The following is a 23,968-nucleotide window of genomic DNA, read 5'->3' as shown; positions in this document are numbered from 1 at the left end:
TGTCGATTCTCCTTTCATGGGTCTTTTCCAAGATTTGGCGTATTGAGAATATTTGGTCGATGGTAGACTTTCCAGGTCTGAAGCCACACTGATAAGGTCCAATCAGTTGGTTGACGGTGGACTTCAGCCTTTCACACAATACGCTCGCTAGAACCTTATAGGCGATATTTAGAAGACTAATCCCGCGGTAATTGGCACAAATTGCAGGATCGCCCTTCTTATGGATTGGGCAGAGCACACTTAAATTCCAATCGGCAGGCATGCTTTCATCCGACCATATTTTGCATAGAAGCTGATGCATGCACCTTACCAGCTCCTCGCCGCCATGTTTGAATAGCTCACCCGGCAGTCCGTCGGCGCCCGCCGCTTTGTTGTTCTTTAGCCGCGTTATCGCTATTCTCACCTCGTCATGATCGGGTAGCGGAACGACAATTCCGTCGTCAACGATTGGGGTATCGGGATCTTCACTTTCTCGGTGACATGCGCAGCTGTCACTGTTTAATAGGTTCGAGAAGTGTTCCCTCCATAATTTAAGATTGCTCTGTACGTCAGTCACCAGTTCGCCGTCTTTGTTCTTAAAGGAAAACGCCCCGGTCTTAAAACCTTCTGAAAGCCGCCGAACTTTCTGGTAGAATTTTCGGGCGTTGTTCCTGTTGGCCAGCATCTCAAGCTCTTCGCACTCACGTATTTCGGCCTCTCGTTTCTTCTTTCGGATAATACGTCTCTCTTCCTTTTTCAGCTCTCTGTAGCGATCCCACATGGCTCGCGTTGCGCCCGATCGCAGCGTGGCTCTATAGGCGGCATCCTTTCTTTCTGCGGCAGCATGACATTCCTCGTCGTACCAATTGTTTTTTCGGGCTCGCCGGAATCCGATTTCTTCTTCGGCGGCGGTACGTAGAGAACGAGAAATGTTGCTCCATTGTTCGTGGATGCCGGTTTGTTGGGCAGTACTCTCTGACAGCAGGAGTGAGAGTCGAGTGGCGAAGACTCATACTATACAATCAGTTTATTTGGCATGTGCGCTCACAATTAACTTTTGTGCATTTTATAAATTCCCAAAGCAAGTTGCCTGATCTCCCATTGGGCGCGTCCCACGTAGTCGATAGGGAAGCCCTGGCATCACATGAGTGGCTGATGTGATGGCTCGTGTGATGACTCAAAGTTGGCATAGAATCAGGGCGCCATCCGCGAACCAAACTGGTTAGGGAGCAGTTCCGAATTAAAACCTTCAACGGTAATAGACTTCAATAGGATTAATACTCTAGATGGAACCCACACAAGTGACAATCCACCCGCTTCTCCGGCAGGGGCATGGATTCTGGAGGCCCCAACCATTGCACAAGTCTCTCAGCTCTATGAGCAAGAGCGCATCCTGGAGGAGACGGGGGTTGCTATCGCAATCCCCTCTTCTTCGGAGACTGAATGTCGTTTTCCAGTTTCTGAGGACCTGCGTTCACAGTGGGGAACTCCCAAGAAGCCGGGAAATCGAAGACCGCGGCAAGGAGGGAAAGGAGAAAGCGGCTGGCAAGGCTCACTGAGAAATCTACATATGGCTCTACCGGCCCTTCTGCGTCTGTGGCTTCCAAAAGACCTCGGTCGGCGGAAGTGACACCAACGGACGCTGCCATACTGTCTCGCTCTTGAGGTAAGCGGAGGAAGACGGTGGCTGAAAGCAGCTACTGCAAATGGCCGAGCCACGGCTCCCAAGGTACGAGCGCAGTTTTAGCGCCAGTCAATGTAGCGGCAAAGGGTTCTGCTAAGCCACGTCCTGATCGTCGCCTCAACAAAAAGTCCAACACAACTGTCTGCGCGGCGGAATTTTCGTCAGTGGGAGATGGCGGGCTGCACCTTCGCCCGAGCACGTCCAAGGGTGTGGCCAAGCCATCCTATATCGAGAAGGCTGCTAGCCCACAAACTGTGGCTGTGATCGGTAAACTGGGGCCTGACTATCAGCTGACGGATGCAGAAATCAAATACTGCAAAAGTTGGCTGATGCGTCTGATTCTTGCCTCCGGTCCAGAAGCCTACGCGAAGCGCTATGAGACAAAGGACGGCACCATTAACCGGCACGGCACTTCGAGTGGATCTGAACCGTGATCAATAACGTGCCCCCATGGGGACCACTGGCTTCGCGGTCTACAGCGGAAAGAGACTGTTGTCAGCGCTGCTACGCCTTCTCGGCATGAATGGTACATTTCGAGATCTGTGGTGAATGAAGCCGCTATTCGATTTGCCATCAAATCTTTTGGCGGCTACAAGTCGCCCGGACCAGATGGCATATATCCTGTCATGCCGTCTCCATTTCAGCATGCATATCAAAGTGGAAAATCCTGCGAGCCCAATTAGTCCTCACTGTGCGAGCAGAGGAAGATCTGCTGGTGTCATCCGGCGTTAATAGAGGCTGCCCCAGGACGGTGTGTTGTCTCCATTGCTATGGTGCATGGTGATCGATCCTCTACTAACCACCTTAAACGATTCGGGAGCCTACGCACAAACATATGCGGACGACGTGGTCTGTTTGGTAACAGGCCCTTCGCTTATGAGCATCTGTAGGAAAGTGCAGAAAACACTGGATATGATTGACACTTGGTGCTGTGTGAATGGGATATCGGCAAACCCTACTATCGGCAAACCTACTTGATGGACTCGTTCTGCCTAAGCTAAAAGGAGTCACAATCCAGCTATCCAAAGAAATCAAATATCTTGGAGTAATCCTCGATAGTAAACTCCTTTGGAAGTCACAAGTTGAAGCAAAGGCATCCAAAGCAATGACAGCCTTCTGGCAGTACAAAGGTGTCTTTGGGAAAACATGTAGTCTTTCTCCTAGCAAGATCCTATGGATCTGCACGGCTGTGATAAGACCTATTATCACCTATGCATTTTCACGGATAGCTCCTTGACCGAGCACGGTTCCGGCTCTGGGGTCTACGTGGAATCCAGCGGGCAAAACTGCCCTTTGTTCTTCTAATGCATGCATCTATGTTTCAAGCGGAGTGTACTATATGTTGTTCAAGAAGCAATGAAGTTTGTTGTGGAAAACAGATGGAGATGCAGATCTATATGTGCCTGCAGCGACAGCCAAGCTGCACTCATGGCCTTGGACAGCCCCCCAGCCACTTCAAGGGTAGTCGAGGCCTGTAAATCCAGGCTGAACTATGTCGGTAGGCACAAAAGCCTGATGCTAACATGAGCCCCGGGACACGTGGGTGTCGTGGGTAACGAGGCTTTTGACTCCTTAGCTAGGATGGGCTCTGAGGCCAACTTCTTTGGCCCGGAGCCCGTTCTGCCACTCCCTTCTGCAGCCATCAAAGCCACGGTAAGCAAACGGGTTACTCTAACCCAAAAGCGAGCTTGGCAGGCTGAGAGAGCCGGCACATGGATAAATCTAATGTCACCTGTCATGTCCGACCGACTGTCGCAGTCCCTCCTGTCACTAAGCAGAGGGGACTGTAGGTAGCTGGTGCATGAGAAGAGGACGATGAGACGACGGAACACTGCCAATCAGACAACGACTGGTTGCCTCCTGATGCCCCCCTTCAACACCTTCACAATGAGACACAGATGCACTAACCACCTTTTCACATGCCCCTTAAAACCTACTCATCTAACATCCCTCTCCCTCTGGACCCAACCTGTCGAAACAGCATGTTTCCTGGGCCTACCTTGAGATGAGGCACACGAAGACGACCGATTATATACCCTACACTGACGGGGCTTGTATTACTGCTACAACAACAACAACAACGGCGGACCACTTCTGTGCGTCTGCACGGCCTTCGCTCGAATCAGGCTTGAGGTCTTTGGCACTGATGTGGTAAAAAGCGATTTCTTCAGAGGTCGAGTAGATTTAAAGAAAATTAAAAAGGGAACCCGAGTGCAGTGCAATGGACTTAATTCTATCTGAGGGCTGCAAGTACCTCACAGAAATAAGTATATGTGCAAAGTTTTTTATACCGATATCTTTCTTGATAGTAACGGGACATTTTGTTTGGTATGCCAAAGTCTGTATAAAGTCTGTATTTGCAATCCAACTTAACTATTCGCTTGCAAAATTCTTCTTTAGTCATTATTCTTAGTACCGTTATTACAAATTTGTGTTGCGAGATTTGGTTTTCATATGAAATAAGTATATGTGCAATCAAAGATCAGTATTGATTTGGTACGCATAGAGAGCAAGTTATCAAAAAATTGTGTGCTATTTGCATTGATATCATAAAGAAAAAAGTAAGTAAAATAGATTACTTCTTTTGAATAAAGAATAATTGAATTATTGATGGGTTAACCTGTAGAATGCCACGTGGAAGACATTTATCCGATGAAGAGCGTGGTCTGATTAAAGGGCTAAGCGAAAGTGGCAAAAGTATTCATGAAATTACTGCTAGAGTAAATCGGCATAGGAATACCATTAGCAACTTTCTTGAAAATCCAGAAACATATGGTCAACCCAAACGAAGCGGCGGGCCAACTAACATCGACAGCAGATGGAAACGAGAAATTCATCGTCTGGCTGCACAAAAAGAAATGCCTTGCAAACAAATTAAACACCATTGAAGTCTTAAGGTCACCGAGAGACGAATACATCAAATTTTGGTCGAGGACGGAACATGAAATTTTCCATAACCGAATTGCAAAGTGGCTGCCCTTTGTCCTCAATAGCCTCACGAATTCTATCTTTGAGGTCTTGAATCGACCATGGGCTGTTGGCGTAGATCTTCTCTTTTACGTGGGCCCAAAGAAAAAAGTCACAAGGAGTTAAATCACAAGATCTCGGTGGACAATTGTGATCACCTCTTCGAGAGACAACACGGTCCGGAATCTTTTCCCATAAAATATCAATGGTTTCGTTGCTTGTGTGGCACCTAGCGCCTCTTGTCCAGATCAGTACCATCCAATTCCGGCCATAAAAAATCGATAATCATCTCTCGAAAGCGCAATCCATTCACCAATAACACCTGTTATTAGAAAACCCTCTATTTGACTAAATAATATTTGACTGTATGTGTTTCTTTATATCTTCATTTATATGTACAGTCTGTCTAATAGATGCGTGACCGTGATAACGTAGAAACTATTTGACCAATTCGATTCTAACAAACGGCTTGGAAGGGGTTATATTTTTTTTATACAAATTTGTTGAACAAAAACGATTAACTATAATGGCTTCACATCTTCGAGCCATATTTGGTGTTAATTTCTGTGCAAGCTGTGGAGATAATCGGCTCCAAATAAGCCGAATTTGCCTTGATGACTATTTGACCGTCCATATTTGTTTTCCTTTGAGTTTTTGTTTAACTCTTGCCCAAACATTTTAATAGGGTTGGCATTGGCCGACCATTTTACTGTTTCCACTCTACACACCTTTGGTTTCGATGCTTGAGATTGTTATCTTCCAAAACCAAAGCTGGCTAATTCTTCCAAATATCTTCGCAGCAGGCGTTAATAATGCGTTTTGGTAAATTTCATTCATCAAAACCGCATTTAAGTTGGCGGTAAACACAAATACCAAATCCTTTTTCGCAGAAGCATGATGATTTATCCGTGAATATTACGTTTGCCCAGTTCCGTTCTGAATTTGCCTTAAACCACGCAAATTTCTTTTCAATGTGTGATAATGAGATCAGCGGTTTTTTCAATGTGCTCCGAAGATCTTATGCATGTAAACCCCTCGGATCGTATTTGGATACATTAACAATACTTTTCCTTCAGCTTCACGCAACGATAATTTCGGTTTAGTCACAAACAAACCAATTATCTTCTGATCTGAGTCTTCAACGTTTTTAACTTCGGTATACACCCATAGCGGCCGCCGTAGCCGAATGGGTTGGTGCGTGACTACCATTCGCAAATCACAGAGAGAACGTCGGTTCGAATCTCGGTGAAACACCAAAATTAAGAAAAACATTTTTCTAAAAGCGGTCGCCCTTCGGCAGGCAATGGCAAACCTTCAAGTGTATTTCTGCCATGAAAAAGCTCCTCACAAAAATATCTGCCGTTCGGAGTCGTCTTGAAACTGTAGGTCCCTCCATTTGGGGAACAACATACGCGCCAATTATATATATATATATATATATATATATACACCCATTTTGATATGCACCCATTTATTTATGAACATCTTCGACTGCATTTAAATTTTTTATAACGGAATTGAATTTTACCGGTCACGCTTCCACTAGACAGACTGTATGTAGGTATTTCCTTCGCACTCTTCCCTTAGTGCCTCTCTCCACAACATCATCACATTGGTCAGGTGTGGTACCTGAATGTTGTCACCAATCACATTTTATTACACGCGCAAATAAATACAGTTAATTGGGAAAAAAAGAAATGTACTAACGACTTGAACACGTGGTGCTATTGTGAATATTTCGACGTCTACGAATGCCTACGCAACAGGCTGTGCAGATACAACACAAAGATAATGCGACTACGAAGCCACCCATTGTAATACTTATAATTATGCCCGTCTCCATATTATAATAAATTTATTCAAATTCGACAATATACTTGTAATATCACTAAACTTTACGAAAGCAAAACAGTTAATTTTTAATCCAACGACGCCGACATTTGAACAACAATGAGCAACAGCATTTTATTTTGTGAGTTTATAAGCCACTAGTTTGAGGTAAGATAAGTCAGATATCTGAAAAATGTACTGGTCCGCCACTAACCTCAATAATATGTGCTTATCAGACTTGCAAAAAAAATAACACTCAAATATTATCAGCACAAATTGGAAAAATTATTGAGTAGAATCATTGAGTAAGTAAAAACGTATAATAGTAGCCACACTCTCGAACAAAAGTTATTTTGTATGTGGGGTGCCACTACTGGCACCCGTTTCCACTCAAACATGCTGTGTGAATCACTTTAATGAAATATGACACAAGTGAACTATGAAAAGAAGATGAAAGGTGAATCATCGCGACGAATTGTAAAGCAAAAAAGCACAAAGAGCGACGGCTTCATATAAAAAGTGAGCAAACATAGGGAAATAGGTAGATTTTGCTAAAAATGTATTCCTTAGTAGACTAGAGTACTCTAATTCAAATTCTAGAATGCAAATTCCTTCTTTCATAGCTGTTTTATTTTAGATGAAATTAAAACTAAGGTGAATATTAAAATGTTTCGAAACATTTCAGTGGAAGTATTTATTCAAGTTTTTCAACAGAATAACTTTCAATTAAATATTCAACCCTGATACGTAGTATTGCCCTTGATAATGAATAAATTACCTTACAACATTTTAGATTTTTGCTACAAGTTTACGTAGCCATTTGAGTTCATACGTCCTTAAACTTTGCATATGTGCATTCTGTAGTAACTTCCAAAGAACCACCACCAAAGTTTTGTATGGTAGAAAAACCCTCCGGACCCTTTCAAATCAAGTAGTAATTAAAACAATCACATTTTTCACTCATCGGCCCGCGAAATGAGCTGTTTTTAACTCGAAGTAGTTTATTTGAGGTCGTTGCAAGCGAATGGTAAGTAACACACAAGCTCAATCGACTACGGCGCACAGAGTAACGTCTCTATATAAGTTGTGGCGCAAAATAGTAAACGTACTCCGATTTCAATGAAATGCTTTACTTTCACACGGGAAAAAGAAATTTAAAATATGGTAGAACCCGGCGCACTCACGCATCTATCTCCAACCTTATGAGCGAGAATGTTAAATGTTAGGAAAGATGACGCATTCTAAAAGCTGCTACTTTATTTTTGGAGAATTTCACAACCGAGTGACGTCAGTATAAAAAGTAAGCAAACCTTTGTGTGCAAATTTATACAGATGCAAATGTATGTGTGCACTATTTATTCTATCTTTTTTGACTTTCCACTTACTTTCACTTATTTTTGGTCTTCTTTTCGTTTGTTTATTTTCTATGCTGACATTACAGCAAATGGAAAGACACAATCTTATAATGATAATAACTCCACAACTTCTTCCCACGACAGTCGGTTCTACGTTACCGCACCGACCCGGATTTATATCCGATTAAGAACTGTCACTCAAGCAGCAGGTTTATGCTGCTAAAATAACTAAAACAACAACAACGCAATCTTTTATTCGATCGTCCTTGGGTTCAAAAATATAAATTCTTAAGGGGGGGGTAAGGGATAAAAATCGATTTTTTTTTTTGCATGTTATTGTAGTAAAACATTTCAAAAATACCGTGTTAAAATTTTAAGTCAATCCGAGCAAAACTTTTTAAGTTATAGAGCATAAAGCCGAGCCGCCTCAAACATCTGCCGAGACGCAGCAGTTGCGCGCGTAGTCCGTTACAAACTTTAAACGCGGTTTTCTCGAACCTTTTTTATAAAGTGAGTAGTCATTGGCATTTGAAAACTACTCAACCGATCCTTTTGAAATTTTGCACACATATTTTACATATAAAAAACCTCCCCCCAACGTTTTTTTTTTCGCCATTTTTTTTTATATTAAGGTGGTTTTACACCTACAAAATGTAGGCATTTTTTCGTCAAAAATCACTTTTTACTTCAAACGACTACCAAATGGCTGAAAATGAAAATAAATCGTCAAAATAAACGTTGGGGGGAAGTTTAACTCATACTTTAACTAAATTATTCGATTTTTTTGATTTCAGATGATTCTACGCTGAGATATGCTGACTACTGCAAAATGTATTTTTGAAAAGACGTCTACGTAAATGTGCTCTCATTCGCTCATTTTGCAATATTTTTACATGAAAATTTTATCAAATATTCTTGGAATGTTACTTTATAATATGCAACAACGTTTAATAAACTGACTTGAACCGTTTCGCTACAATAAATTCATGAAAAAAGTGTTTTTTTTTTAGCGTTTATCCCTTACCCCCCCCCCTTAAGATGTTATAGATTAGCCTACTACCACGGCCGCAAGCCAATGTTTATTCGTGGAGCCAGTTGCACTCCGTATCTTATTAATTCTTTACTTGGATGACCATAAAATGTAAGTAATTATTTCACAATTTTCAGTAACGTTTAGAAAATGTATGGTATTTAGAGGAAATCCCCCATCATTATTTATTTTAAAATTAAATCAATTTTGAGGATTTTCGTGTAAATTGATCGTATCTTCCATATAGTCAAAATCAGGAACAATAGTAAAATAACGAAAACGATAAACTTTTTGTTGAAATTTCCATCCTGAGGCTGATGCGGCATGTTCACAATAACAATTTCAGTGTGTGTTAATATGGATGTTTTAAGTTCCAGAAAAAAATCTGAGTCCTAGTTCATTTGTGGACGGAACTACTCTTCATTTTTTTTGCACTACTTATGTACGTAGATAACACTAAGGATCAATAGGTCTATGTGATGGCTTTCAGCCAGCCAGGTCAACCTATGTACGTACATACATATGTCAAGCTATTAAAACTTTATTAAAATACTAAATTCCAGAAGAGTTCGAACCCGAAACAACTCGATTGATATTCTGAAAATGCGAATGTGATGTGCTCAATAAAGATACTGGCGTTCCGTCAGTAGTGTAGCTCATATAGAAATGTTTATGAATCCTTACACATCTGTAGATATAATAGAGTTATTATTGTACAAATTAATAAAATTGACGAAATGCTCTAAGATACTTATAATATAGGGTGCAATATAATATTGTGGCAGGCTGCAACTGAGATGAGAGAGAACTGAAAACTGAGATACAATAGGAATATTTACAATTGTTTCGAATTAAATCAGTGGCGGAGTATCTTCAGGCGTAATATCTGACCCATTGATGACCAGTCTGTAATTAGCGCTGAATCAAGTTCCGAGAACAAAAAAAAATATGTTTATGTTTTCTATAATAGCACTCAGCCAAAAATTGCATGATCAATATGTAGAATTACAAGCATATTCACACTGATCATTTATATCTGGTATCGCAAATATTATTCTGCAGTCACAAGAAGGCATAGCTGGACGTACTTACATACAAAGCATTTTGCCATACAAGATATGGCAATTAAATTTCAGTAATTTGTTTATAAAACTGAAGTAAATTAAGTTACGAGGAAAAATGTATTATCGACCTTCACACTGGTTTCCCTCTAACCCCACACAATGATCTCAACATTGACCCCACGATTGGAAGGACCATTGATAATCTTCTGAAGTTAAACCATTCAGCACCGCGGTTACAGCTTCCTTGACATCAATTGCGTTATGAACTGCTGCCACACCCCCACTATTCACCCGATCTGGCTCCCTGCGACTTTTCTTTATTCCGTAACATGAAGAAATGGCTCGCGGAAAAAGTTTAGTTCAAACGTAATATACATAAAAAACCGCCAATGAGAGACATTAGTTGGATTTTCTTGTTGTTGTAACAGCACATAGGGAATGTTTACTATATATACAAGGTGAAGTCCAAAATAAACACGACTGGCGTCATAAAAATGTTTTTGGTGGCGCCATTTTTTAATGAGTTAGTGCTTGGAAGCTAGATTCCTAGCTGACTTCCAGTGAAAGCTTGGTGGCATTTGGTTCGGTGGAAGCAAAGTTATTGGGTCTAAAGTGTCAGTGTGTTTGTGTCATCGGTACAAAAATGAGTTTCGAACAAAGAGCTAATATATATCAAATTTTGTTTTAAAATCGGTAAAACGTTTAACGAAACATTTGGATTGATAAAAAAACAGTTTATGGCGATAATTGTCTATTTCGTGTCAGAGTCACTTTACATGTTTCAGAGATGCTTGTGAGGGCATAAATAACAATGAAAATTAGTAATCACCGGAAACTCCATCGAAATTGTTCGTAAATTCATCAAAAATTAACCGAAATCATCGTTGAAATTCATGAAAATGCAGTTGAATATATAATAATAAAAATCGATTTATCGCATTTTAACTGATCATTTGGGCTTACGAAAGGTGTGTGCATGATTCATTCCGCACAAGTTAACTGAGGACCAAAGTTCCAAATGGAAAGCCCCAGACGAGCCACCACCCAAAAAATCGCGTTTTCAGAAGTCAAAAATCAAGTCGATACTCATTTGTTTTCACGATTCCAAGGGTATTGTCCACAAGGAGTTCGTGCCAAACCGTCAATGTAATTTTCTATCTTAGCGTTTGTTGCATCGCATTCGTCGAATTCGACCTAAACACCGCGAAGGAGGAAGCTGGCGCTTATTGCATGATAATTCGACCCACTCTTGTGACTGATTTTTTTACCAGAAATCGCATTTTAACCATCAACTCACCGAATTCGCCTGATATGGCTGTCTGTGACTTTTATCTATTCGGAAAATTGCATTTGGCCATGAAAGGAAATAGTTTTGCGTCCGTAGAGGCCATCCAAAAGGCTTGTACCGACATCCTGAAGGACATTCCGATCAATGACCTGAAACACTCTTTCGAAAAGCTTTTAGATCACGCAAAACAATGTATCGAGGCCAGAGAGGACGTGTATGTAACACCCTGCGTTGTATGTAAAAAATTTTAGCTTTGCTGTGGCAATATATTTCTTTTCGGTCACTGTAAGAATGCTACATTCCTAATGAATTGCCGCAAACAAATCTCCCGTTATTTCAATTCACACCGAAGGCTTCGAAGGAAAGCAGGCAGACGTAGCAAAATGCGGCAAAACATTTATTTATACACTTTCAGTTCATGATATTGTTGCTGCAAAAGTAACAGTAAAAATCGTTTGTGTTTTTACTAATATTGCTGAACACGAAATATGATTGGTTTTTCTTAGTTCGCCGATTCAGTTTTAGTTACGCATAATATCTCGATTGAAAATGAAAAAATGGGACGAAGTGCGGATTTACCATTAGAAAAGCGTAAAATTGTTATTAAATTGTACCGTTTGTGGAATAATATCAAGACGCACGCCACAAATAAGAGGAGGAGCTCGGCCAAACACCCAAAAAGGGTGTACGCGTCAATTATATATATATGTATATATATATATACATACTGGTAAGTTGGAAGCTAATTACCACCACGCCGGAAGGCGAAAAATATTGGCTTCACGTGCGGACCGCAACATAGTAGCTTCAGTCGCCCAAAATCCCAAAATAACCTCCACGATACTATGCCGAAATATTCTAGAGTCTTTGCATAAAAAAGTAAGCCCATAAACAGTCCGTAATTGTTTGCAAAACGCTGGTTATCATATCAGAGGGGCACACCACAAGCCCTACATTTCAGATATTAAGAGAAAGAAGAGATTGGAGTTCGCCAAACGGTATATAAATGAGCCAGATTTTTTTGGGGAAAACGTCATATTCAGTTATGAGTCGAAATTTAATGTTTCCGGATCAGATGGCGCTCCAAAAGTTTGGCGAAAAGAAAATACAGAACAGAATGAAAAAAATCGTATTCCTACCGTTAAGCATGGAGGAGGAAATGCAATGGTTAGTGGGTGCATAGCTGCATCTCGAGTAGGAAAAATCGTTTTTATTGATGATAAAATGGCCATTGTATTTAAGCATTTTAAAGAATAATTTGCATGATAGTGCCATTAAACTTGGACTGGATGCTAAAGGGTTCGTGTTTCAACAAGACAATGACCCAAAACACTCATTCTATCTCGTGCAAGAATGCCTTATTTGAACCCAATTGAGCATGTCAGAGAGCTCTTAGAGAGGAGAATCTGAAAGCGTAAAATAACATCAAGGGCGTCATTAAAGACAGCTTTAAGTGTTGAGTGTGAGAAAATTGCAGCTAATGAAACCAAGGTATGCATCGACGTTTGGAAGCAGTTATTAAAGCTAAAGCCGACCTAACAAAGTACTGAATACTCGTTTTTTTCTATTAGTTTTTAAATAAAATATTCTTTAAATGACTATGTACTATGTAATATTTTTGCATAAAATAGTGCCTTATTTCATTATTACCTTAAGTTCTCTAATTTCAGAAATGAATTTGAAGGTTTTTGTTCCTTAAATATTGAATAAAAATGTTATTTTTTACGAATATATTAAAATTGTGTTCTTGTGTATAAATCGTTCTAACTGTCATGTGAATCTCTTTATAAACTGTGAGTGTCCGCATAAATTGTGTGAGCACTGTACATAAAGGTTGTCAAAAAAGTCTTGCGGTATTTCCGCAAGCTTGTCTTTGCAAACGCGTAGTTCTAGTTGTATTCGTCGCATCGGTTCACGCTAGAGCTTTTTGGAAAGCTCATTTCACGTGCTAACACGTGTTTGATTAATTGTTGTTTGCTTTTAGTCGTTCGTGAGTTATAGCGTCGCAAACATGGAGCAAAATAAAGAGAAAATACGGCATATTTTACAGTACTACTACGATAAAGGCAAAAATGCATCTCATGCTGCCAATAAAATTTGTGCAGTTTATGGACCCGATACAGTTTCCATTTCCACCGCACAACGATGGTTTCAACGTTTTCGTTCTGGTGCAGAGGTGATCGAAGATGCGCCACGGTCCGGAAGGCCTGTCGTCGAGAATTGCGATAAAATCGCTGAATTGATCGAAAGAGACCGGCATAGTAGCAGCCGTAGCATCGGCCAAGAGCTGGGCATGAGTCATCAAACCGTTATAAACCATTTGAAGAAGCTTGTATGGGTGCCACACGACTTGACGCAAAAAAACATTTTTGCCCGTATGGATGCATGCGAATCGCTTCTGAATCGCAACAAAATCGACCCGTTTTTGAAGCGGATGGTGACTGGTGATGAAAAGTGGGTCACTTACGACAACGTGAAGCGCAAACGGTCGTGGTCGAAAAGCGGTGAGGCTGCCCAGACGGTGGCCAAGCCTGGATTGACGGCCAGGAAGGTTCTTCTGTGTGTTTGGTGGGATTGGCAGGGAATCATCCACTATGAGCTGCTCCCCTATGGCCAAACGCTCAATTCGGACCTGTACTGCCAACAACTGGACCGCTTGAATGCAGCACTCATGCAGAAGAGGCCATCTTTGATCAACTGAGGCCGAATTGTCTTCCATCAGGACAACGCCAGGCCACACACATCTTTGGTGACGCGCCAGAAGATCCGGGAGCTCGGATGGGAGGTTCTTTTGCATCCACCGTATAATCCGGATCTCGCACCAAGTGATTACCACCTATTTCTGTCCATGGCGAACGAGCTTGGTAATCGGAAGTTGTCCACAAGAGAGTCCTGTGAAAATTGGCTCTCCTGTTTTGTGACAATAGGGAAGCGAGCTTCTATAAGAGGGGCATTATGAAGTTGGCATCTCGTTGGGAACTCGTCATCGAACAAAACGGCGCATATTTGACTTAAATCGCATTATTATAACCAATTTTATGAACAATTGAAAATTCAATAAAAATACCGCAAGACTTTTTTGACAACCTTTATATGAATTTTTCCTTTGGCCTAACTAAAACAAAGTGTTCTCTTCTTTTCGAGATGGCATTGCATTAGAGAAGTAAATGCGTTGATGTCTCTAGGGATAAAGCTGTGCAGATAGCTTCACAGTTTACAATGGCCTGTGCGAATGTTTATAAGCATTCCCAATTAGTTCTTTTTTGAGGTACATAAGATGTTTAAGCCTTCTGATTTTGTAACCTCCCAATTAAGATTTTGTCTGATTGTAGTCTTATAGTGTGTTATGCAGGGCTCGTAGTCATTCATCCTTTTTTGTTGTTGTAACAGTATAAAACATTTCCCATACATTTTGGGTTAAAGCTGCTGAGATGACACATCTTGATCGAACATAGATAAATCCAGGTCGTTGCAGTAACGACAGTTGGTTCTACTGTTTTTCACCTTTTTTAGCTGCTGTTTTATGGTGTTTTGCTCCACCGTCAGCAAGGGCGGTTTATTTAAAGTGAGATAAAAATGTTGATTAAATTTATGCATAAGTCCTTATAGACTAGATTTCGGTCGAAAAGACAAATTCTTGTTTTATGATTTTAAGAATCAAGGTTAACAAAGTCACATAATTTACCTATGTACGTGCATATGTATGTATGTATGTTTCGAGAATTTGTTTTTTTTTTTTAATTTTTACATTTTTTAACATAATTTGGATGTTATATTTTTTATTTTAACTTTGATTTCTATTATTTTCAAACCGAATTTCTCTCGACCCTGCTTCGGCTAGCAGGCGGGTCTGTTGTTCGCACAAAGCGCGTATGCGCCGACGTCTTAAAGCCGCGAGCAAAGCAACTAAGAAACTACAAAATAAAACCGCAAGGACGATTAGTACTAAACCGAGGTAATAGGTCATAATTATTGTTATTTCCTTAGTTTAAAAACCAGCGCACATTACACACCGACAACCGTGATAAACTAAAGCAAATTTTTGGAAACATTTATTAACTATTTTTATTAACTTCAAACATATCTATTAGATATCTATCGAAGTAACTAAAGATTACGGTATGACAATTTGATGTGATAAAATTTTATTTAAATACCGAAAATGTACTAACTAATAGCAAAAGGAAATTCTGTATTATTATTTGGCATGGGCATGATCTTTTTTAACAGATAAGACTGTGTACTATTAAATTCTACGACACACACAGGTTTAATGGTGCTTTAATGCTCAAATGTTTCTGTAGTAAATTACTTTTTTATGTATTTTTGTTAACCAGTGAATATTACTTACACCCGGTTGTTGTTGTATACGTTCGCAGCACAACACCTCGGCGACGACGCTTTAAACAAATTAATAGAACTAAGAAAAAAGATACTAAAAAGAGGAGCACTGGACACCAAATGGCAACAAACACATAAACCATATTTAGTGATTGTTTATTAATTAGATAATATTTAAGGATATATGCAATTGATTATATAATAAAAATTGTCAACTCGCCACCTGTGCGTATTAGGAAGTAAAAATGCAACTAAGCGAAATTCTAAACTACTTGAAAAGCATTGTACAGACAAAGAGTTGTTGATTTACCCTTTCAAACACTAATAATCGTTTATCAATTTAATTTTTTTTCTCCTATTATTTTTGGTACGCATATGTATGTATGTACATTATGTACTTACATTAATGCAACATATATATATATATCATATAATTGTTATCTCGCCATTGTGAGCCAATTAATCCTCACCTCGCCGATTGTGCTTTATAGGCGAAATTAGATAAGTAATAGACGACGCCATGAGTTTTAAGAGACCTAATTTAAAATTTGCAAAACATAGGCCCGAATTATAGCGTTAGAATATTGTAGGTTTCTTGTGCTTTATGTAGTAGTTCATTGGTTTCTACCTTATTAGCCCTGAACAGGTAATATTCGCCAATTCGACGATCACTGTTGCTCTTTTTCCATAACGGTATATTTTAAAGGTGTCTTCACAGACATCACTTACGACGAGTCGTTCAGTTTCCTCATTTCCGAGAAGTATCAGTCCAAAAAAAAATATCGTTACTTGAAAATTAAATAACATAATTTACACTAACCCCGCGCTAAGCTCGCAAATCAGTTCCGTCAACCATTCAATCGTCACGTTTAGTTCTTCCCTCAATGTGTAAGTGTATTACGAGGCTGACGAGATTTTTAAGTGGTAATGATGAAAAGTTAATTGAATGTGTTCGAAAATATCCAGTACTTTATGATTTATCCGCGTACATAGTAATTAATATATTTGTGTACACTTTGTTATTGTTTCTTCTAACTCGCGACATTTTAGCAAGTTTTGGCTATTTTTCTCTTGACTATTAATGTTTATATTGTCATTTTGTATTGAAGAAAATGCGATACATCGCGAGCAAAATAAATGCCCAAAAATCAACGGGATTTTTTACCAACTCGAAATTTCTATTTTATTATACTATACTGCCATGAAAAAACTCCTCATAAAAATATCTGCCGTTCGGAGTCGGCTTGAAACTGTAGGACCCTCCATTTGTGGAACAACACCAAGACGCACACCACAAATAGGAGGAGGAGCTCGGCCAAACACCCAAAAAGGGTGTACGCGCCAATTATACATATATTTATATAGAGCGAGTCGTACGTGCCAAAAAAACTTGACATGGACAGAGATGCCTAACCGTCATACTAATATATCTGACTAGAAGATAAGCCGACTACATGAAGCCCCGCAGATAGAGACACACGAAGACGAGCCTATAGCATGAATGCTGGCTACAAATATGGTGGACCCAGACGTGGGTGAATAGAATTGGTCCTTTTCATGGACACCGTTCTGGACCCTCCCGAAGTAATGCACAAAGCAGTTCCGGGAAGGGAGTCTCCCCAGGAGAGGAGGAGGGACTGTTTTAGTGGCCACACCACACGACGCAGTAGACGACGGTCGCTGTAAGTGCGAAGGCATTTTGACCCCTACCTCACCCACCAAAAAAAAAAAAAAATTGTTATTGTAGCAGCATAACATTCCTTATGCATGTACGGGTAATGCTGCTGAAGTGACAGTCCTTGGCCGGATATGAATCCGTGTGGTTCCGGTTACGTAGAATCGACTGTAGTGGGAAGGACTTCTCTTTGTTTTTGTTTAAGTTTTGTTTATAAATTTTGACATTATAGGGGCCAAAACCAAAATCAAATCAAAACAAAATACATTGCTCTTGTTTTTGCCCTAATTCTGCTAAAATTATGCTATAAAGATAATGTTGTAATCGAAGGTATTTACATATGTACATATATACGAATTTCTATTGTTGAATATCTCCGTCAATGGAATATACTCGTAAGAAGAGGTTCGGCTGTTTCAATTGATTAAAGAGGCAAGTGATGAAAAGGTGACTGGCCTTATGACTGCTATCCACAGATACAAAGCACACTATGTATATGTTAAGCTAACAGCTTAAGTTAAGCTAACAGCTTAACCTCCTACAACGTCCGGAATGTAATCGTGGTAGTGCCAACCGTTTCCAGCAAGGTAGCTCAAAGATACAGTAACAGAGTAGACATGTTTTTTTGGCTTTCATAAATCATTTTGGTATATAAGTGTTAAACTGGACTTGATCGCGGCTTAATGCAACAATTTAACGCTACCAGACCGACCTTGATTTATATCCTGCCTATATCATGTGCAATAGACGAACCTACATACCTCCCTAAATACTGCTACAAGGGAAGCTACGGGATATCTGCTAATGTTCCTCCTATAAAATCCACTCAGCGAGCCAATTATGGAACATAACACTATGCTCAGCAAGCAGTTCTTGCTGCGATGCTACTAGAGGAACCACCCCTGCAGGCAGTTGCAGACACAGGAGGCTGAGCCACCTTCTAGGCACATCGGAATGCATCTCCTTAACCTTACCGGAACTTTATTCGACATCAGGTAAACTTACCAGTTTACGCACAGCCTATAAACGACATACATTGGAAGTCCCTCACCACCTTTCATGAACTGCCCGTATACTGTTATCGGAGTCCAACCACTTCCTATTGCAGACGAAAAGCTTCGGCTGTCTAAAGATAACCGCGATACTTTGACACAATTACGTTCCGGAAATCAGGTTAAACTCGTACCTATCCTCGACCCCGACATACTCCACAAATGACCGGTATATCAAGGTAACCCACAGAACACTAACCACATATTCACATGCCCCCTTAAACCTATTCATTTAAAACCCCTTTCCCTTTGGACCACCCCGTCGAAGAAGCATGCCTCTTGAGCCTACCATTAGATGAGATTAGCGAACAGGCCCGGTGAATTTACTGCGCCTGACAGGGCTTGGTAAGCTATTACAACTACCTCACAATACTTGTTGTTGTTGTTGTTGTTGTAGCAGTATCTTCGCCCTGTCAGTGTAGTGTAATTACCGGTCGTCTTCGTCTAGCTCATCTAACGGTAGGCCCAGGAAACTGGCAGTTTCGACGGGTTGGGTCCAGAGGGAGAGAGGTGTTAGATGAGTGGGTTTGATGGGGCATGTGAAGAGGTGGTTAGTGTCGTGCGGGGTACCTTCACATGCTGGACATATGTTTAGTATGTCGGGGTCAATTCTGGATAGGTAGGAGTTTAACCTGCTACAATATCCAGAACGTAATTGTGCCAAGATTACGCGGGACTCTCGAGGAAGCTGGCGCTCTTCGTCTGCGATAGGTGGTGGTTGGTCTCCGATAACGGCATTCGGGGGTCGGGAGCTTAGGAAGGTGGTAAGGGTCTCCCGATGAATGTCGTTAATTGCCTGTCTGTATACTGTCTGATCCTGAAGTGGTCTGTCCGTTTTGTCCTGGATCTCGTCCACGTAGTTGAGGAAGTGTCTCCTGATGTGCCTGGGAGGTGGCTCCGGCTCGAGCAGGTGTCTGCATGGGTGAGGCCTACGGTGACACCCAAGCAGAAACTGCTTGCCGAGCATTTTGTTGTGCTCCTTAACCGGGAGCATGTGCGCCTCGTCGTGTAAATGTTGGATAGGGGACATCAGGAGACATCCTGTCGCGGTCCTGATGGCAGTATTCTGGCAGGTCTAAAGCTTCGTCCACTGCGTATCACTGGTTCCAGGCGACCAGACAGGCGCGGCATAGTTCAGAACCGGTCGGCCTATTGCTTTGAAAGTCGACAGCAACATTTCTTTGTCTTTGCCCCAAGTGCTGCCGGCGAGCGACTTGAGGACCTTGTTGCGATTCTGTACTCTCGTTGCAATAGCGGTTGTGTGCGCTGAGAAGGAGAGCAAGCTGTCAAAGGTGACTCCCAAAATTCTGGGGTTGTTTACCGTCGGTATTGGGGTATCATCGACGTGCACCTGAAGTGGCAGCTTGACCTCCTTTGTCCAGGTGGTAAAAAGGGTCGCCGTGGATTTAGTGGGAGAAAGTTTTAAGTTTCTCGCAGTGAAGAAGCGAGAAAGGCGGGCGAGGTAGTCGTTTACTTTTGAGCATAGGCCATCAATGTCATTGCACGACGCCATTATCGTGCAGTCGTCGGCATATGAGACCAGTGAGACTCCCTCTGGTGGCTGGGGGAGTTTCGAAATATAGAAATTAAAAAGCAAGGGTGAAAGGACACCACCCTGCGGTACTCCTTGCTTTATTTTTCTCTGTTTTGAGGTTTGGTCTCGAAATATTACCGACGAGTGACGACCACTCAGGTAGTTCGCGGTCCACCTCTTCAGCCCTGGCGGGAGTGTCGACTGTAAAATGTCATCTAGTAGCGTGGCGTGGCTGACTGTATCGAAAGCCTTTTGTAGGTCCAACGCTACTAGGACAGTCCTCTCGCAGGGGCGGTTTTGGTTTAGTCCGCGGTTTACCTGGGTGTTTATGACGGTGAGTGCCGTGGTGGTACTGTGCACTCTACAGAAACCATGCTGGTGTGGGGCTAGAGTCAGGTGTTCAGTGAGGAGTGGGAGTAGAAGGGCTTCAAGTGTCTTCACTACTGGGGAAAGGAGAGTTATCGGATGATAAGACTCCCCTTGGTTGGCGGGTTTCCCAGGCTTCAGCAGTGGGACCACTCTCCCTAATTTCCACTTATCAGGAATGATGAGAGTGGCCATGGACAGGTTGAAGACCTTTGTGAGGTATTCTACTCCCAATGGACCCAGCTTTTTCAACATCAGCATGTTTAGTCCGTCGGGGCCAATGGCTTTAGATGGTTTCATTTGTTTGATGGCCCCCTGAACCTCGTCACTGGTGAAAGCAAGCGGTGCACTGTTGTAGGGCAGTTTGTGCAGCCGTCTGGTGGCACAACGTTTGGATCTGTCGACCGGAGGATGCAATATAAATTGCCGGCTAAAATAGCTCGCGCATCTCTTCGGGTCCGACGAAGTGCAACCGTTGAAGGTGATATCCACCTTGTCGTTGTGCTTCGTCGGGTTCGACAGGGACCTTACGGTGGACCAGAGCTTGCTCACACCAGAGGTGAAGTTACAGGACTTCAGATGCTCTACCCATTTGGTCCGCTTATGTTGGGTGACCAGTTACCGGATCTCCAAATTGAGATCCTTTATACGAGGATCCCCGGGATCGGCCTGGCGTAGGCGGTCACGCTCGTTTGCCATAACGGCTGCTTCGGCTGGGAAATTGGGGCGTAATTCCCGGATCCGTCCAGCAGGTATGAAGCGAGTCGCGGCGGCTTTAATCGCCTTGCGGAATGCGCGTTCGCCTGCGCGCACATCGGTGGGAGTGGGTAGGGCTGCGAAGATGTTCTCATTAAATTCCGCGAATCTGGTCCAATCAGCTTTGTTGAAGTTGATGTATGGCATGTGATCCGCGGAAACAAAGTCGGCAGGTCTCTCGATCGAGATGATAATGGGCAAGTGGTCTGATGCAAGCGATAGCATAGGTCGCCAGGTTATGCTATTTATCAGTCCAGCGCTAGCAATTGTTATATCAAGCGAGCTGCTACAATTGCCCACTACCCTAGTGGGGGCGTCGTCGTTTACAGTGCTGAACGTCGAATCGTCTATCTGCTCTGCCAATAGTTGTCCCCTACGATCATTTGGCAGGCTTGAATGCCAAAGATCGTGATGCGCGTTAAAGTCACCTACTACCAATCGGTTTTCTCCCCTGATGAGCGCACCACTATCGGGGAGATATCCTGCCGGGCAGCAGGTGACAGGGGCTATGTAAATATTGTAAATTTCGAGCTTGGCATCGCCTGACCGGACAGCTATACCTTGACGTTCTAAGGTGCTGTCCCTGCGGTCGATGCCTTCATCAATAAGACGATACTGCACTGAATGGTGTACTATGAACGCTAGGCCACCACCGTTGTCTCGCTCGCGGTCCTTTCGGTGCACATTGTAGCCGTCCCTGGTAATCAGGGGTGAGCTAGCGTGCAGTTTTGTCTCCTGGACCGCAGCTATCTTGATTCCGAACCGACTCATGAAATCGGCTATCTCGTCAATCTTGCTCGTGAGTCCGTTGCAGTTCAGTTGCAGAAGCTTAAAGTTTCGCGGGAGTGTCGTCGTAATTCAGGGGGTGAGGGATGCGTGATGTTGTCTGCGTTGGTCCTGCTGTGCGTTCCGCAAATGGGGAGTGGCCTGATGTTGTCAGATGGCCGCGCCACGGGGGGCGGTTGCGGGTGCAGAGCTCTGCAGCAGGGGGCAACGTAGTCGCGTGTCCACTCAGGGGTGGTGTGCAGGCCGGAGCACCTCCGAAAATGACACCAGCCACTGCAAGAATTGCATTGGACAGTTGTCAAGTTCCGAGGAACTACGGTCTGGCACACGGAGCAGACTGTGCGGGGGACCAAGAGCTGCTGGTTTGTCCCCGCACTGGGGTAGGAGCAGGAGGGTTGTGGGTTGGAGAGGGAGTTATGTTGCTCTTGGGGACTCCTGACCGTTGAGGTGTTGTTAGTGGCGGCAGTGTGATGTGCCGACACTGAGGGCAGTGTAGCCGTGGAGGCGGGGACCGCCTGTGAGCGGGAGCCACACGTGGCCACATACCTTGTGGACCACTCCCTGTGTGTCTTAAGTCCTGAGCAGTTCTTAAGATGGCACCACCCGTTGCACTGGTTACACCTAACCGAGGTGGAGTTCGGGTGGAGCCGTTTGTGGCAAATGCAGCAGTGGAATACTTCAGGTCCGGGGTTGGGTTCGACGCCATCCCGGAAAAGAAGTATTTGGAGCAAACTGGCTGCAATGAGTTGCTCCTGTGACGAAAGATTTAGGGTAAAATACGGTACACTAGACGGGGCTAGTATACTGGGGCGGCAGCCCTTGGTCGGGAATAAAAACCCGAGTCATTCCGGTAACGTAGAACCGGCTGCCATGGGAGACCTCACAATACTCGTTCAGTTCGGCGGACCTGAAGAGGCATTTCGATGGATTTTTGAATTCGGTACTCAGATACTGATGGGCAAAAACTGAGTTAGGATTTATTATTTAGCAAGTTTAGAAAACCCTGCCTAGATAGATGTTCCATATCAGCAAACGAGGGATGATTTATGCGCCGGTTTAAGTAGACTTGTGAAGAGGCGGTTAGTATTCTGACTGTTATCAGGTGACAGGAAATACCTATACTTATTTTTAAAACACATCTCTTGAACAGAACTATGCCCTAACTTGGTTTTTAAATCTATACGGGTCAATCATATATGCATTTCGTAAGTACAATAAAGATTATTAATGCTAATATTGATTCATGATTCAAAATCTATAACATCTAGACACGTTATACACTTAACGCTCAGCAGATGGAAATTACAAACCCAGTAAATAGTAAACCCCGGAAACACAAAACTTATATTTCATAATTACTTTTCCACTAAAATTGCATACTCATGACTCATGCCAAAAAAACGGCTATGTTTGTGAGAACAAGCTAGTGACAACTGAGATTCGACGGTTTTGTGCAAAGCTTAATAAATTTATGTGTATGCATACATATGTACCTATGTATGTTTACATGTCATAGGCAAAAAGGTAGTATGTAAAAACGTACTTCAAAAGATAACTCTCATCAGTCTAATTCTGATTACACTGTCCGCAGCATTTTTGAGGACAAAATGGGTGTATATGTATGTGAAAAATATTAATTTCGGAATAAAAAGCGATACAAAATCGGTCAAGAAGGCACACCACGTCTGTTATCTGATAAAAAACACATATCTCACATTTTCACATTTTTCGTACTCACTCGACAATACGACGCCACGTTTTTTTACAGTGCAGCAGTAGCTGCAGCAGCTTATAAAAAACATGACCAGGAATATGAATGTCAACAACCCCCAGAAATCCATTTCGTCAACGTCAAAATATTTAAACAGATCCAATATCTCCGTGATGAAGCTTGTACTACACGCGAAATTTTTCTGGTGGAAGAAAATTACTGTCACGTTCTTCCTTTACCACTTATCAACTTGTTGCAATCGTTTTATTAAAGCTGTAATAAAAGTAAAGACGTATGGCTCTCATAATTTCAGCTGAATGATTTAGACAACTTACTGTGACCTGATTGGGATTATGCAGTGTAGTTATTTTGTGGGCAACTGAATTTGCAATTATCAATCCGACCATTACCTTTTCACGCACCTATTTTCGATCAGATGCCTGTAATCTGATGCTAGTTTATCGCACCTTGTTTTCGGTTTTTCACAAATTCACTGAAGCATAATTCTAGTTAGGAAGAATGTTTAACAATAGTTATATTTAGCTGTGTT

At 42.1% G+C, this 23,968-nt stretch overlaps 1 protein-coding gene across 3 annotated transcripts in view; it reads right to left on the bottom strand.

Annotated features, from left to right (window-relative positions):
- The window catches only part of LOC128866516 (protein shisa-5), a 37,694-nt gene extending 13,726 nt beyond the window's left edge, over positions 1–23,968 (bottom strand). The window contains exons 1-2 of one of the 3 annotated variants that reach the window (XM_054107324.1): positions 23,754–23,968; positions 23,446–23,691 (exon numbers count right to left, since the gene is read on the bottom strand). In XM_054107324.1, the coding sequence (XP_053963299.1) occupies positions 23,446–23,548 (103 nt within the window). In that variant the 5' untranslated portion in view covers positions 23,549–23,691; positions 23,754–23,968. Of the gene's footprint in view, positions 1–6,337; positions 6,496–15,548; positions 15,697–23,445; positions 23,692–23,753 lie in introns of those variants that run through there. The other 2 variants (XM_054107321.1, XM_054107320.1) reach the window with 2 other exon arrangements.

The sequence above is a fragment of the Anastrepha ludens genome, chromosome 6 (genome assembly GCF_028408465.1).
Source record: "Anastrepha ludens isolate Willacy chromosome 6, idAnaLude1.1, whole genome shotgun sequence".
In the NCBI taxonomy this organism is placed as follows: domain Eukaryota; kingdom Metazoa; phylum Arthropoda; class Insecta; order Diptera; family Tephritidae; genus Anastrepha; species Anastrepha ludens.
This window is presented reverse-complemented; position numbering and strand designations above follow the sequence as displayed.